Genomic DNA, 14,109 nt, shown 5'->3' on the forward strand with positions numbered 1-14,109 from the left:
GTAGGGAAATGCTTAGCTGGTGAGGAAGCGGGCAGCCGGGGGCGGGGCCGGGGGCGGAGGGAGGTGTGGGAGGAGGTGAAGGAGAGAGGGAGGAGTGGAGGAGTGATTTCTTCTTTCTTTCCCCCCCTCCACCAACACTGCAACCAAAACTACGTTATCAGTTTGTTCCTTCTTATTGGCCGTATACTGACAAGGACTGAGAGAGTGAGAGAGAGCGCGCGAGAGAGAGAGAGAGAGAGAGAGAGAGAGAGAGAGCGAAAGAGTGCAGCGTGTGAATGTGTAAAAGGAAGAGAGAGAGAGACAGAGAGCGAGAAAAGAGAGAAGAGGGCACACGTCGCTATCAGCATGACAAAGACGGCTCCCGTAGCAGCTATGGATTACTCTCACCTGTGGTTGCCAGGTATGTGTGCGTGCGCTTTGTGCGGGGTTGCCAGGTTGGTGTTTTTGGGGTGCAGCAATGCTAATGAAGCTGAAGGCTGAAGCAATGAATGAGCTTTGACTTTGACAAGCTGGACGAGTCACTATTAACAACTGCTCCAGGGGCATCATGGTGATGACCAGGCCGTCATAGTGATGACCGGGCTGCAAATTGGTCATCATTATGATGTCCTGATAATTGTAGTAAAGTGTGGAGAAAGGGTTGTCGGCAGTAAGTGTGGTTTTGCTTGTACAGGCTCTATATAGCATTGGAATAAATACAAATAAATATGAATACAGTAACATAACAAGAATTTCTTGTTTTTTTTAAAAAGCAGTTGAGATCTTGTGAGCTGGTTAGAAGAGCCCAGGTTTGGCTCTAGCTTTCATCTCGATATCTCCAGCCATCGCATGGATTTATTAAATTCTATCAGCAGTACAGCATCAGATTTAGTTTAATGAGGTGTTGCTTAATCAAACCAGGCCTTAGATGAGAACAGTTAGATGAGAACAGTTAATACTGGGCTTTGAAAAAGGTTAAACAAACACACTGATCACTGTTTATTGCCTTAACCCCTTAAAATCCCAGGCTTGTTACATACTAAGGCTTATTATTCAGTAACTACAGGGACTTCAATGCAAACTCCTTGAGCTATTCTTAGCTTATAAATGTGTGTAATAAAACTTTGGCCCTGGCCTTTTAAGGGTTAATGTTAGAGATGAGTAAATGTTAGAGATTAGCTGATAATGAGTAGAGAGTGTCTGAGCAAATACATGCTTACTGTCTAGATCCAAAAAGCGTTTTCAGTTTAAAAGTTTCAGTTTAAAATGTTTAAAATATTGCTAACACTTTATTTGAAGGCTTCCTACATAGGGACTACATAACACATGCATAAGCACATATTTATGAAGCAATATTTGAGTCTTTATGACCAGCTTATGCCAGAAACCGCAAGATGACATAAGACGTTCTATAAAGTTAATGACAATGGGACCTTAAACTAAAGTGATGGACTTTTGCTCTATTTATAACACTGTTATGAAGCATCATTTTCGTAGTTCTACTTGAGTTAAAGTACAAAACCCTTTTGTCAATACAATGTCGTTCTCTTCAGCTTGTGGTATCTTGCGATTACTGGCATAAGCTGTTCATAAAGACTCAAATATTGCTTTATAAATATGTTATTGAATGCTTATGCATGTGTTATGATGTCTTAATGTAAGTAGTCTTTAAATAAAGTGTTACCAAAACATCAGTATGTTTAGATTAGGCTTGGGATTAGGTTTAGGTTAAGGCCTGTGATCTCTACAAATAGAGGATGGGCTTAGTGGTGGCTTAGTGGCATAACTAGGGTCTAATGGGCCCTGATGCAAAAAAATATATGGATCCCCCTTATAAAAAATCAGAATAAACAAAAATGCCAGTGTAATTAACTTGTTTACTTGCTGTAGTGATGTCTCAAAGAAGGAAGGCTCTCGATGAATGCAGCTTTACTCACTGGTAGTAGTGGGTGTTGATGGAAGCTGACTGGTGTGGTATGTTGTTAAGAAATTGGATCTTCCTATGAGTCGTTGGTGTACAGTGTCTATTTGTATTAGTATCTATATGAGGGAGCCAATAAGGATTTTAGGGGAGCCCCCCTGCCTCCCCCCCCCAGTAGTCACACAACTGCCCATATCCTAGTAAAAGTACTGTTACTTAAATGAAATAATACATAAGTAAAAGTACATTTCTAATAAAACAAATTGTGTAGAAGTACAAAAGTATCAGGTCAAAAAATCTGCTTAGAAGTTACTGAGAGACTTTTGGAACTGCAGTGGAGCTTCTAAGTACGTTCAGCGTCTATCAGGAACTGAAGTTAGGCTCCGTTCTTTTATTTTTGATGCTCTTTTGGGCCTAAAATGTAACACTAAACCTCAAATGTCGGAAGTGTGACCAATCACAAAGCAGGACAGATGCTGTCACCGGTTTAACCGAATGGAATTAAACATAAAAAAGGAATTTGTAACTAAATATTGATGATAAAAATGGTAAAATTGTCTTTCATCAAAGTTTTAACTTGAGTACATGGAACTCTGATCAAGGCTTGGGTCCTAGCGAGGCTCAGGGTTCCACTAACGGTGAGATTGTTATTACTATTATTACGGTCATTAAGAAAATGAGGTCTGAGGTCAGATTTAGGCTCACATTTAGGACTAAAGAGTATTGCTAAGTATTGGTAACACAGGTCTGTGTGTGGAATATGATTTAGTGGTAAAATAATACGCAAAATTCAGAACTTTTTACAATTTTTTCCAACATAGCCATCATAAGGAGAGCCTGAAAATGTGCCCATTTTAACAAGTTTCCACTTTCAGTTTATTAGAGCACTCAACATGATAAAAGTACCAATGTCACACTCTGGCCAGAAGGTAATGTGTTAACCCCAAGCTAATACACTAGCCCCAAGCTAACATGCTAGTCATGATACAAAGATACAATACGATAAAATGTAATATGTTGTATTGTTACATAAGTAGTATGATTATAAAGCAACTCAGAGCACATTTCAGTGCTTTACTGGCTTCATTAGAGAAAGATGGGTATAGAGTTTGTTTTGTGTTAATTATTGGGCAGTAAATTCATATAAATATTCCAGATTTTTTATATATATATTAATATATATATATATATATATATGGATATAGATATATACATACACACATATGTGTGTGTAACGTGTATATATGTATAAATGTATATATATATATATATATATATATGTGTGTGTGTGTAGGTATGTGTCCATGTGTGTATGTGTGATGAGCTTGGATGTGTGGAATGTAAATTTAGAAAAATGATTATCATCTGCAGAATTATCGCGATAAAATGTCAAATCAGTACCATGTGAGCTTTACAGAGCATTTTCCCTGACAGTAGTTTAATTACCATATAACTACCAACTGGGCTCACTTTTAATATTACTTAATGATCTATAATAGTAACTATATTCTGCACAAATGGCATGTAATATTGTTAACATCCAGTGGTTCTTAATGTTTGTATGGCCAGAAATGAAAATATTCCCAAGCTGGCGCTTTGGCTCTCTTCTTCTGGACAAGCTCATCCTTTTTTACCCTCTACTGTAAAGCTGTTGTTTCATTTGCATTTATTCCGACTTTCTTTGCTAGACTGAAATCAAAACTGAAAAACAATCTGCAAGAGGCGTTCAGAGTTTGTATGTGTGCACTTAGTTAGTGATGTTCTGTTAGTGATTGACATTGATTATACAAAAGGAGTGGATAAATATTGATGAATAATGATAATTACTGCAATATTCAGTCATATCTAGTATCCAAGGCTACTGGAGATACTGTGTAAATGCTGAGCAGTGTATAATGTATACTGTACATAACTGTACATTCACTGTGATCTGTAATTTATACTGATGATATTGGGGCCCAACCGACATATCGTTTGACAGATGAAATCTCACAATATTAAGGTTGCATAGATGTACTGGTATCAGTAAAAGGCCTGCTGATAAGGCACCACTTATCCCTGTTTAAATGTGACATCAGAAAACCACATTCAGGAGTGTGATGATGAGGGCTGCCGATAACTGGCTTCGTAAAGTGTTAGTGTTATTTATATTTATATTACTGCAGATTTTGAATTTTTGCTGCTTAGAAAAGAAATCTGGCTATTAAAAACTGATAATCACACTTGGCAGTTCAGTCATTAGTCCAGAAAGCAACCAAAGCTGTTAGAATCTGTTTAATTAAGCTGTTGTATTTGATAAAATGACAGTGATTTCATATCAGTTGGGTCCTGTGTGATATAAGTGCTACTACTCCATGATACATAAAGTGAGACGCTAAAAACATCATTCATACGTTTTATGTTTATTTTATATTAAAGTCATTTCGGGTAAGAGTTGGACAGAAATACAAATCAAAGCATAGTCAATAACACAGAAACATTATGTAACTTGTGATAACAATGCTCAAAAAAATACGAACAAACCAGGAGGTCATTCCTGTGAAGATGAACCGAAACATGGTTAAATGAAAGCAGAAACCGAAAATAAAGAAGAGATAAAGCAGCAACTAGACTGATGCAACGAGAGAGCCAGTGGGATAAATTGAGTGGCCCCAAAAAGTATTTGTGCCGTACTTAAAGATGTTCTAATTTCACTGTGTTAGTAAACACACCATTGTAAGACCTCCGTTTGGTAATCACTTGAGCAGTTTCATTGCAGACCTCTACAGGTTTACATCCAGAATGCATGATTCATGATGAACACAAGCTCAGTGAAACCACCGTACGGAAAAGTGCCGCCTCTGTGCTTTGCAGTAGTCTTAGTGCAGTCAGGTTGGAGTTCATCTCCACCATCGATTGGATGTTGTGCTAAAAGCTTTTTTTTCTGAAGCAAACATTTTTTGGAGGTTTTAAACATTTTATGAAGTAACATAAAGAAGTTCATTAAAGTTTACGAATAGTTAAATGGTCAGGGTCACTGTATATCTATATGAGAAATGGCACTGATCCAGTAGCCACGTTGATTTTGGGTTGCTAAATCAGATATTGGAGCAAAAAACTTTAAAAATCTAATATTAAATCAAGCCTGAAATATCCCATAATTGTTTGCCGCCTATAAATATTTTACTATGTTTACAGTTTCTATTTTGATTAATTTAATTTTGCACACATATGCACTATAAGTGATTTTTATCTGTTTTTTGTCTGTTTGTCAAACTGTCAATCACTGTTGCCCTCACAGCAAGAAGGGAATGGGTTCGATTCCCTGCTCGGGTAACCAGGGGACCAGGGGGTTTGTCTGTTCTTCCTGTGTCTCCGTGGTTGTCTTGCCATAGTCCAAAGTTTAGGTAATGTGTGTGTGCCTAACTGAACAAAACAACTAGTACCCTTCTTAAAGTGTCCTTTTGAGCAGTGTAGATGAACGACTTACTCTGCAGAAGTCAGAGACCACCCTTCACCCTTTAGTGTGTCCACACTTCGTCTTTATTACAGACTCACCTTCAGCTTCTCAAAGAAATCTGCAGACACACCTCCAGAGTTCAGTCTTAGAAGTTGGTTACATTTTCTGAAGTAATCAAACACATTCAGTGGTGTTGAGGTCTGGACTCTTGGGTGGTCAGTCCATTGTTCAGCTTCTTTGTTTGATGTGTCCGTCTCCTTTTCTCAGTGAGGTTCTTCTTGAACAGCTACACATCCTTTCAGACCCATAGCGCTGAGTCGTCTTCTCACAGTGGAAGGATGGACAGAAACATGTATTCTTGCTTTTTTGTTTATTTTGTATGCGAGTGGTTTATCTTCTGTCTAATCTTCCCAGAAATATTGCCCAAGAAATGATTAACGTGTACTTTTGTTTGCAGTTTTGAAAGAAAAGAATCAGTATCGGTGTCAAGGTTTCAGTATCGGTATCGGACAAATTAGTATTGTGCCATCTCTAAACTATACGGTCGCATGAAAAAGTTTACAGTCAAATGATATGTTTTGTTGATTTTCTGTGTGTAAATAAGTGAACACGTCCTCAGCAGAGAACACACTGCTGCACATTTTATTGCACAATTACTGTTTATGTGCTGAATTTAACATATTGGAGGAAAAAATAGACCTGTGGCCTGTGCAAAGGTTATGGCACTATTCATATGCAATGTTTTTTTTTTCCCAAAATGTTAAAAATAAATAGAAGTTCTGAACAAAGTTTGCTGAAAAGTGACCCCATATACGATGTGTTAACTTACTGTTGTTCAAACTTTTGCACACGATTGTGCATTGATAAATGTCAGTGTGACTCAGATTTCTCTATAGTGGTGGTGATAGGAACCAGGGGTCACAATATTGGCTATATTAACAATATATATACTATTATATATCTAAAATGACAAATGAACCTACGTGTATCTTTTGTCTCACAACACCCTTAAAACAATGTCTCGGGTGTATTTGTAATCAGTAATTTTGTACAATAACTTTCTGTGAGGGAGCTTTTAAAGGTGGACGTCTGGTTCCTATCACCACCACTGTGAACAATTCTGACTGTAAGTTTCTCCAGAACAGAGCGTTTCACTGAATGACTTTGTTTACATGTTTACCAAATAGATAAGAATGATAAATGCTGCGCTTGAGCTTCAGAGTTTAGCGCTTGTGATATTTAGTCTGAAAGATGAAGATCAACTCGGTACAGTCATCACGCATCAATGCAGAAGTGAGCGAATAGAGAAGTTGGTAGCATTTACAAGCTTTAGCATTAATAATAATAATATCCGGAATGGAGTTCAGTTTATGCAGACATTAGTTGAGGTAAACAGCTATGAGTCTTTGAGTATGTGTGTGTTTATTCATCTATATTTACAGACTACATAAGTGGGACAGACTGCTGGGAACGTGAAGACCATGCAGAGTTAATATAATAATATGTGTGTGCGCATCTCTCCGCATCAGCGTGTGTGTGTGTGTGTGTGTGTGTGTGTGTGTGCGTGATTATTAATAGCCGCTCTGACAGTAAGGTTTGGTTTAGCACATTGTGCTCACCCCAGTCGAAGGGGAAATAGAGAGGGAAGTGAGACGCAGGCTTTCGGCCTCTTACACACCAAGTTCATCATGAATAATATACTCCACAATCACTTCATATGAAACTGCATCAAATTTGCTCACCATCAAACAGATTTCTTCATTTATGAATTGTGATTAACTGCACGTTTTGTTTATGGTGTCCTGTAGGCCAAGCTGAATTTGAACTAACCCTCTATTACACGCATTATGAGAGCAATTTCATTATTAAATTCAAAAAACAACAAAATAATGTGTGCAGGTGTCCTTTTGAAGTATGTTGCCTTGAGGCAACATTGTGCGACGATGTGAAGAAATGATGTAGAGCCGTGTTCCCTGAAGTGGTGAGACCTGGCTTGTAAATCCATTCCGCTGTCGCACCGTTGCTTCTAGGCAACAAACATATTTCTGCAAATTCTTAAAACAAAGAAAATTATACCAAATGAGGTTTAAAAGTGCCCACTGAGAGACAGTATGACTAAGTACATGCTTTTTATTGACTTTCTCAAACTCGTGATTTTATTTCAAATTTAAATATGTATAATGTGATTGTAAAGTGAGGAAAATGAGTTTGTTGCCTTGAGGCAACACTGTGAAATAGAGGTTTAAAGGGGAATTCCACTGATTTTTCAAAATGTTGACATAATACTGTCATTGATAATATTCAGATGTCCTTATGGTGGTGGTTTTAGGAGCCAGGGGTTGCAATATTGGGTATATTTATATATTTTTGCTATTATATATCTAAAATGACCGGTGAACCTACATGTGTCTTCTATATATTTTTATATGCAATGTTGTTAACTGTCAATTAGTGGAGAATCATCATCATTAGTTTTTTTTAGGTACTATTTTGTCTCACAACACCCTACTTGTACCTCCAGATTTGAAAAATGTGCCAAAAATGTATCTCAAATCTTTCATAAACCAGGGTCTCATGTGTTCGCCGTAGTAGTTTTGTATAACTTTCTGTGAGGGAGCTTTTAGAGGTGGACGTCTGGTTCCTATCACCACCACTGTGAACAGTTCTGACTCTGTAAGTTTCTCTAGAACCGAGCATTTCACACCAAACCACTCTGAATGCAGAAATTCTGAAAAATCAGTGGGGTTCCCTTTTAAGTTAGTTAAAAGGACCCATATCAGTTTTTTAAAATAAGGAGTTTAAGTACATAAGCCTTGTTAAATTTTCAACATGCACCAATTCCGGTGCTTGCAGTGCATTTTTGAGAAGCTAAGCTGCAAAAAGAAGAAAAAATACAGCCCTTTTGAACTCTTCATGGTTGTGATGTCACAAGCATGAACACATTTACCTATTACATTGCATTATAATGTGCCTCACAGCACATTAGCTCCACCAGTTCCTGATGAACTTATACATAGTGTTTTATTTCAGGCCTGTTTTTTTTAATAAGGCAGCCAAACACTTGAAGGCGCAGCAACAAAAGCAGCCTTTTTGAGATATTCGACACTGGAAAAAAAAGACACAATTAAAAACAATCTTTACATATACTGTGGCTGTGAATTCTGCCAAAATATTTGTATGAATCATATTCCATATTGTGTCTGGTGAGCTGTTTGTGGAAAGTTGGGTACGTTGGCGGAGTCCTCTAACCGAGCCGTCGCTGCAGAGCGCGACAGACTCACACACTCATAGTAAACCAAAACCAGCACCTGCTCGTGATGCAATCTGGAAATGTTGGCGAAACCTCACTCTCAGCTTTTCAGCCGGCTCTTTGCCAGCACAGCACGGCCTGGACTTCTGCGTTTTCTCCCAGCATGGCCTGAGGGTGGAGGAGACCACAGAGGGGCTTTCCTCTAGATTTACTTCCTCCATTCCCGACATAGCACCAGGCTGGAAAAGCGCACTGTCTGCAAGGCGTCTGACAGCAGTGAGGTACTGACCAATCACGCTTTAAGGATGGTCAGAAAGCAGTGCTGATAATATAACAGGTTTCATAAGTCTGGGTTTCTGCAGAAGTAATTTTATACATTTTTTAAAAAAGTTTTTAAAATGTACAGCACTGTGCATGAGTCAGAGACCACCCTTCATTCACTTAATTTGCAGTCAAGACAGCCATTTAGTACAACTTATTCATTTTTAGAAGATATTTCTTCTAAAAAATATATTATGCATATAAGGATATATGAGATCATTTCATGGTTAAGAGCTGCAGAGAAAATGTGGCTCCTAACAACCACCTGGAAGAGCTGGTAGATGCCAAAACTGCCCCCATCAGATAAACAGCACTTAAAGCTTTCATCTTTGGGAGAGAGGAGAAGCAAAATGTTCTGTATCCTAAAAAAAGACCACATAAACTGAAATTAAAGACAACAAAATGAAAAAGAAAAAAAAATTGAGAGAACAAAATGAAAAAGTACTATCTATAGAAGAAAACTACTGAAATGCCTAAATAAAGTAATAAAATAAGTTAATAAAATGCAACAACTGTCTTTTTATGTGCATATACATATATAAATATATACACATATCTATGTACATACACACACACACACACACACACACACACACACACACATATATATATACAAATATATAACACCATCCTTTAAAATAACCAGTTGATTGTTGTGAGCTATTTACAAAACCCGTTATTGTCGATTGTCCAGGCATTGCAAGTTCACGTTTTACTGCAGAAACGGTCAAACGCCAGCACTGTTCTCTATTAGGACCTGATAAAGCAGTTCAGCCAATCAGCTCGCAGTATTCGGGTCGCATCACTGCCGCAAACTGTTTCAGGCAGAATCTCAAACGGCTCCCTTCTCCCTGCGTAGTGCACTACGCAGGTCTTAAAATAACAGCTACTGCATCTAAACAGAGCACAGTGCGTCTAACAGAGAACCACTCTGGATTCAGCCATGTGAGCACAATTCCTTACTGGACATAAAGTACAATATTTGGGTGTAAAAGCCAAAATTTCATAACTCACATAGTGCACTATATAGGGAGCAGTGAGCCATTTGAGATTCAGCCTTAGGATTTTCAGAGGTCTGGTCATATATATGTTTAAAATTGACCATTAATGGCTGTTTTTCTTGCAGTTTTCAGCTCTTTACCTGCTTGTTTTATGTTACAGAATGCTAAATAAATTAATTTGTATCCATTACATTGTTTACATTGTTTAACTCTGAGACATGAAATGACCATTTTTGCCAAAAAAAAAAACAAATTTGAAGTGAAAAAAAAACAGTTTTCACTAGTGCTTAATTTTGTAAGTTTCTTGTATTTCCTTTAATTTTTACTTAATCAAAACAACCCAACTGCAGTTTGGTTGTGATTCGATATTGCTTGGAATGCACAATAAAAAATGATTTATGAAAATTATTAAAACAGATATATCGTCGCTGTCTAAAGAAGAACAAGTATCTCCAAAATAGTAACTTTACAGGAGAGGGCAAAAACTTTCTGTACTTTCAATGTAAGTTAATGGAAAGAGATTTTATTCGAAGCAATTTTGGAGTATTTCTATTGGTCCACGCATCATGAAATTCTCACAGAATGTGAAGGACAGCTGCAGAGCTCAAACGATACAAGAAAGTAAAAATCACAAAAAATACATGTTTTTCATTGGACAGTAATTTCTATATATCGCTGCTGTTGGAACAATACCTTGTATCTTTATTTTTGTTGTTTTTCAGTTTTTAACATAATTTGAAAATGCCTGCTGCCCTTTACATTGTGTGTGTATTTCATGACGGTTGAACAAAAGGAAACGGCCCAAAATTACTTGGAAAAAAGTCTGGTTCCATTGACTTACATTAAAAGTAAAGTAGGTTTTTCCTTCTCCTGTAAAGTTAAGATTTTGGAGATAAAAGGTTTTGTTATGACAACAGTGATACATATATATATATATGTGTGTGTGTGTGTGTATGTATATATATATATATATATATGTATATATTTATATATATATATATGAATGAAAACAACAAAATAAACATTAATTTAAAAAATGCATATAAAAAAAATAATAATGTTTCTAAGCACTGTATTGAGTTCGTTTTCAATGCAATGTGATGAATATTATGCGAGATCAGCTTTTAACGCAGTGTGATGATTTATTAAACATCTCCATTAAACATGTTCTCTCGGGATTGAAATCAGGTTAATTAAGCTGTAAGAACTCTGGCTTCAGTGCTTCAGTGCAGTCCACAGTGGGTATTTCTACTGTACTATTGATTCGTTATTAGCACTTAAGTCAAAATTCTGGCATCATGATAATGCTAATGTGCGGATGAGCCCTGCTGTGGTTTATCATCTCGTCTTCTTATCGTAAGGGCCGACCAGGAAGGGAGAAAAGTGAAAGACAGATAGTGAGTTTAATATGCAGGTGGCTGATATAATTAGTCAGTCGTTGGGCTTATTTGCATATATTTCACAAAAGGGAAGTAAGTGTGTCTGTATGAGAAAGTGTGTGTGCATCTGTGAGTGTGTTTTCTTTAAAGGAAGAGGCCCAGTTTTTATAAAGAACAGTTGTGTGCATTTTGTTGTTTACAGAGCATATAAATAAATACATTACATCTTCAATTAAAGCCTTTTAATTGAAACTTTAATTGGATTACTAAGTAATTGCTATTAAATGTATTGCGGAGGTTGTGGTTGATTGATTTGAAGATGTAATAGTGGTCGGCAGTGTTGTATTTTTTTGACGGCTACCTAGGAACTTCATAACGCATGCATAAGCGTTAAATCGTGAATTAAAAAAAAACATTTTAATATTTATGAACAGCTTATGTCAGTTATCGTTTGTCCTTGTTTTATGAATTTTGAAGTCTTTGTTTTTGAACTTTCAAAAATACTTGCTTTTAAATGCGCTTAAGTACCAAAAACAAGTTTACTCTGAGTTATTATTATAGTTATTATAATATATATAATATATATATATATATATATATATATATATATATTATATCTCCATTTTTGATGTTTTTCAGTTTTTGACATAATTTGAAAATACTTGTGGTCCTATATATTGTGTGTAAATTTCATGATGAATGGACCAACAGAAATGACCTGAAATGACTTGGAAAAAAGTCTGGTTCCATTGACTTACATTAAAAATAAAGTAGGTTTTTCCTTCTCCTGTAAAGTTGTCATTTTGGAGATATGAGCGATATATGGTATATGCTTGAATGGTTCTTTGCATGGTGAAATAGTTCTCCTGGTTGATGGAGAATGTGTTGTGTATTGTTCTACATACACCAAAAAGGGTTCAAGCTCAAGCTTATGACTGTAAAAAAACCCTTTTTGGTGCTATATAGAACCCACAAACATTCCCCATCAGTCTGAAGAACCATTTCACCGTGCAAATCCATTTAGATTTGTTGTCTTTTCTAAAGAACCCTTGAAGAACCATCATTTTAAGCGTGTGGACCTCTGCCTTATATGTTCCGTTATGTGGAAATGATGCGTCATACAAATGTGTCACTTTAGTTTAAGGCCTCTTATGTCAATACAGTGTCTTTTACAATACATGCCTTTTTCCATCTTTTAATTATGGCATGAGCTGTTTATAAATTCTGAAGTTTTGCTTTCTATAAGTTATTCAATGCTCATGTATATGTTAGGAATACTTTATGTAGGTAGCCTTCAAATAAAGTGTGACCATGTTTTCTCTCTGAAGCTGCAGCCCAACACACCCCGTCTCAGAGGGACACTGCTGGGGCTGTCCCAAGGGCCTCAGTGTACAAAAATAGGAAGTGTTACGATAAATGATGACGTAATGTTAATCAATTGAATTTTGACAAGGACCTTCTGGGCAAATTGTGTGTGTGCGTATGTATGTGTGTGTGTGTGTGTGTGTGTGTGTGTGGGTGTGTGTGTGTGTGTATGTATGTGTGTGTGTGTGCGTATGTATGTATGTGTGTGTGTGTGTGTGTGTGTGTGTGTGTGTGTATGTATGTGTGTGTGCGTATGTGTGTGTGTGTGTGTGTGTGTATGTATGTGTGTGTGTGTGTGTATGTATGTGTGTGTGTGTGCGTATGTATGTGTGTGTGTGTGCGTATGTATGTGTTACCAAAACAATTTTTTGGCAGAAACATGTATAAAATGATTCTAATACGATTCTAAGACTCTACAACGTTACAGTTTACAGATAGTTTGTAGGAGGAAATATTAGATGTGTCCAGAATGATGAACAGGTGAATGTAAAATGAGCAACTGGGAGCTTTTTTTGTACTATTTTCACAGGTTATAGTTTTTGAGCTAGAACCAAGAAACTTTGCACAATCGTAGATCCGATACAGGAATAGTGAATGAAATGAAAATGAAATGAAACTTTTTAGCCAACTGTGTCTGAACACATCGGAATTGGACCTCCGCTTTTAACCCATCCGTGCAGTGAAACACCACATACACACTAGTGAACACACACACACACTAGGGGGCAGTGAGCACACTTGTCCAGAGCGGTGGGCAGCCCTATCCACGGCGCCCGGGGAGCAGTTGGGGGTTAGGTGCCTTGCTCAAGGGCACTTCAGTCACATACTGTCAGTTGAGGGGATTGAACCGGCGACAAAGTGTGATAAAGTCCAAATCTGTCATAAATTATGTCACAAAAGTCGTCCCTCACACTTTCATTACATGTTTCATTACATGATTCACATACATACTAATACACATCTATACACATGCCTTAGCAACCACCTGGGATACCATAAGAGTGGCCTAGCAACACCTTAGCAACCAACTGGATAAGCATAGCAACTGCTTAGCAACAACTTGGCAACCACCTGGGATGTTATAGCAACAGCCTAACAACAACTTATCAATCACCTGGGATAGTATAGCAACTAGCCTAGTAATACCTTGGCAACCACCTGGGATACCACAGCCTAGCAAATCTTAGCAACCACCTGGGATGACATAGCAATGGCCTAGCAGCAACATTAGCAACAACTGTGGATACCATAGCAACTGCCTAGCAACACCTTGGCAACCACCTGGGATACCGCAGCCTAGCAACACCTTAGCAACCACCTGGGATATCATAGTAACCGCCTAGCAACAACTTAGCAATTATTTTGGGATAACACAGCAACTAGCCTACCGACACCTTGGCAAGCACCTGGTATACTGTGGCAACAGCCTAGCAACATTTTAGCAACAATCAGGG

General features: G+C 37.4%; 1 protein-coding gene across 1 annotated transcript in view; it reads left to right on the forward strand.

Annotated features, from left to right (window-relative positions):
* Positions 1-237: 237 nt before the first annotated feature.
* The window catches only part of pou2f2a (POU class 2 homeobox 2a), a 43,469-nt gene continuing 29,597 nt past the window's right edge, over positions 238-14,109 (forward strand). The window contains exon 1 of the mRNA XM_036594887.1: positions 238-400. Coding sequence (XP_036450780.1) covers positions 346-400 — 55 coding nt within the window. The 5' untranslated portion in view covers positions 238-345. The remainder of the gene's footprint in view (positions 401-14,109) is intronic.

The sequence above is a fragment of the Colossoma macropomum genome, unplaced genomic scaffold (genome assembly GCF_904425465.1).
Source record: "Colossoma macropomum unplaced genomic scaffold, Colossoma_macropomum, whole genome shotgun sequence".
Classification (NCBI taxonomy): Eukaryota; Metazoa; Chordata; class Actinopteri; order Characiformes; family Serrasalmidae; genus Colossoma; species Colossoma macropomum.